The 2,232-nt window shown below is 44.2% G+C and overlaps 1 protein-coding gene across 1 annotated transcript in view; it reads right to left on the bottom strand.

Moving 5' to 3' along the window:
- Positions 1 to 1,459: 1,459 nt before the first annotated feature.
- The window catches only part of LOC116702008 (coagulation factor XI), a 2,968-nt gene continuing 2,195 nt past the window's right edge, over positions 1,460 to 2,232 (bottom strand). The window contains exon 6 of the mRNA XM_032536067.1: positions 1,460 to 1,518. Coding sequence (XP_032391958.1) covers positions 1,460 to 1,518 — 59 coding nt within the window. The remainder of the gene's footprint in view (positions 1,519 to 2,232) is intronic.

The following is a 2,232-nucleotide window of genomic DNA, read 5'->3' as shown; positions in this document are numbered from 1 at the left end:
TCTGGAATAGACAACCAAGGCCAGGAAGGTGACTTGGGAGCAGGTTTTGTCTGAAGGTCACCAATTAGCAATTATGTTATACTGCGTCCAGCTGGTCATGGTGGAAGAAATTCATTTAGTTATTAAGTAAAACAACCAATACCACAGTATAAAATACTCCTTTACACTATAGATATTTAGTCAAAACAGTCTGTTCTGACCTAACCCTTGTTTGCTATTTTTTGGAGTTTTAAAAGAATAGTCTGTCGTTAATGTTACCGTCTTTGCCCACCCTCAAGGGAAGATGACTTGACTGATGCCAGTTTCCCATTATGTCTTGTCTTTATTCATTATTAACCCCACACAGTCGACTGTATTGTGTGTGTGAACCAATGGGTGAAAACAGTTGAGCTGACAGCAGCATTGCTTCATGTGACCTATAATCACCCACAGCTAATATGTGCTCAAGTAAAAGCCACTACTGGAGACACAAGGTAGCATTACTTAGTGGTCTGTGTTTACTGGCTTCTATTGACAGTGCACAGCTTGCGCTTGTTGTGACCGTGTCAGTGGTTGTCGAGTCCGCTCGGTAAAAAGCAAGAAGTGTGTACAGGGGGGAGGGGGGGGGTGCTGGGTTGCAAAGCTGCTGACAGTGCTCAACATCAGGGAGAAGAGAAGTTATGTCATGTTCCCTGGAAAAATCCCATCTCCTGAAGCTGTGGAATTACAATCTAAAGAAATGGAAAAGTACCACACGGGGGTACGCACAGGACAGCACGCACACACACGGAACACACACCACACACACCACACACACACCCCACAGGGCACACACAGCACACCCCTAAGCACACACCAAACACACAACCCGACAAAACATTTACATTTACATTACATTCTCCCACATATAAGTATAAAATACAATTTCTACATCCGGCATGTATTACCAGGGGTGTGACCAAAGAGAGAATGCAGAATGGGGCAGGCAGACCCACCAAAATCAAATAGCGTTCCCATCTTCCTGTCTTCTCAGTTTTGAAGCCAGTAACGATCGATTTGTGAAACACCAGGCTGCAATAAAGAGATGTTCTGCACTTGCACTTTGGTCAAAGGCCTTTTTTCGCGGGCATCATCAAGTTTGTATGTCGCTATCAGTTTATAGGCAGTCCCTTTTGACCTAGTGACCTTCCAATCTATTGTCTCTTTTCAAAGTCCATATTAAAATCAACATTTGATTGTTCGCAATCAACACCTTTGAACAGTGTCTGGAATGTTACTTTGCTCGGTGCAGATGGTGTCCTTACTAGTGCGGCGCCGTCATGTTATTTTGCGTGTTTAATTCCAGTGAAGATGTTGTTAGGTAGTGATGAATCGGGCGGTCCTGGCACTCACTCGATTTATTTGCAGCTGTGCATGTACTTCCCTTAGGTGAATGTCAGCGTGGGCGATTTATGCATGTTTTGGCTCTGCGTTTTCCGTGTCATTTGTACATGGACAGGGAGGTGGGCTGGAGGACCTTCAGATCCCGAAAAATGACATCTGGAATAGGACCACCGAGGTCCAGGAAGGTTACGTTGGGAGCGCTTTTTTTAGTCTGAATTGGTCACCAATTAGTGCAATTATGGGTATCTCCTGCGTCCAGCTGTCCATGGGTGGAAAAATTCAATTTAGTTATTAAGTGAAAACACCCCATACGCACAGTATAAATCTCCTTTACCTATAGCTTTTAGGGTCAAAAACTCTGTTTGCTGACCGGGGGGGGTAACCCTTGTTTTCTATTTTTTTTGAGTGAATTAAAAAAGATATCTGTCGTTAATGTTACCGTCATTGTGCCCACCCTCCAGGGAATATGAACTTGGACTGATGCCAGTTTCCCATTATGTCTGTCTATTGGCATTATTACCCCACAAACAGTCGACTGTATTGTGTTTTTGAACCATGGGTGAACACAGTTAGCTGAACAGCAACGCAAGTTGTGCGTCATGTGCCCTATAATCCACGCACAGCGTAGGTGGCTCAAGTAAAAAACAACAACACCAGCACACATCACACACACACACACAACACACGGACCAACAAACACCCACACACACACACGACAGAACCTTAATGATCTTTGTATTTTGGCTAACGTAGTGCTTGAAAGGCAACGAGGTTCCTTAATTTTATTTATTTGCTCGTTGTGTATCCACAGAAAGAGTCATTCAGCTTTAGGTGGGGCGGGGAGAGGGGGGTACACTCCACGTATTTTTG

Source organism: Etheostoma spectabile, chromosome 14 (genome assembly GCF_008692095.1).
Source record: "Etheostoma spectabile isolate EspeVRDwgs_2016 chromosome 14, UIUC_Espe_1.0, whole genome shotgun sequence".
Lineage (NCBI taxonomy): Eukaryota > Metazoa > Chordata > Actinopteri > Perciformes > Percidae > Etheostoma > Etheostoma spectabile.
Note: the sequence above shows the minus strand (reverse complement) of the source record. Positions and strands in the feature narration are given on the sequence as shown.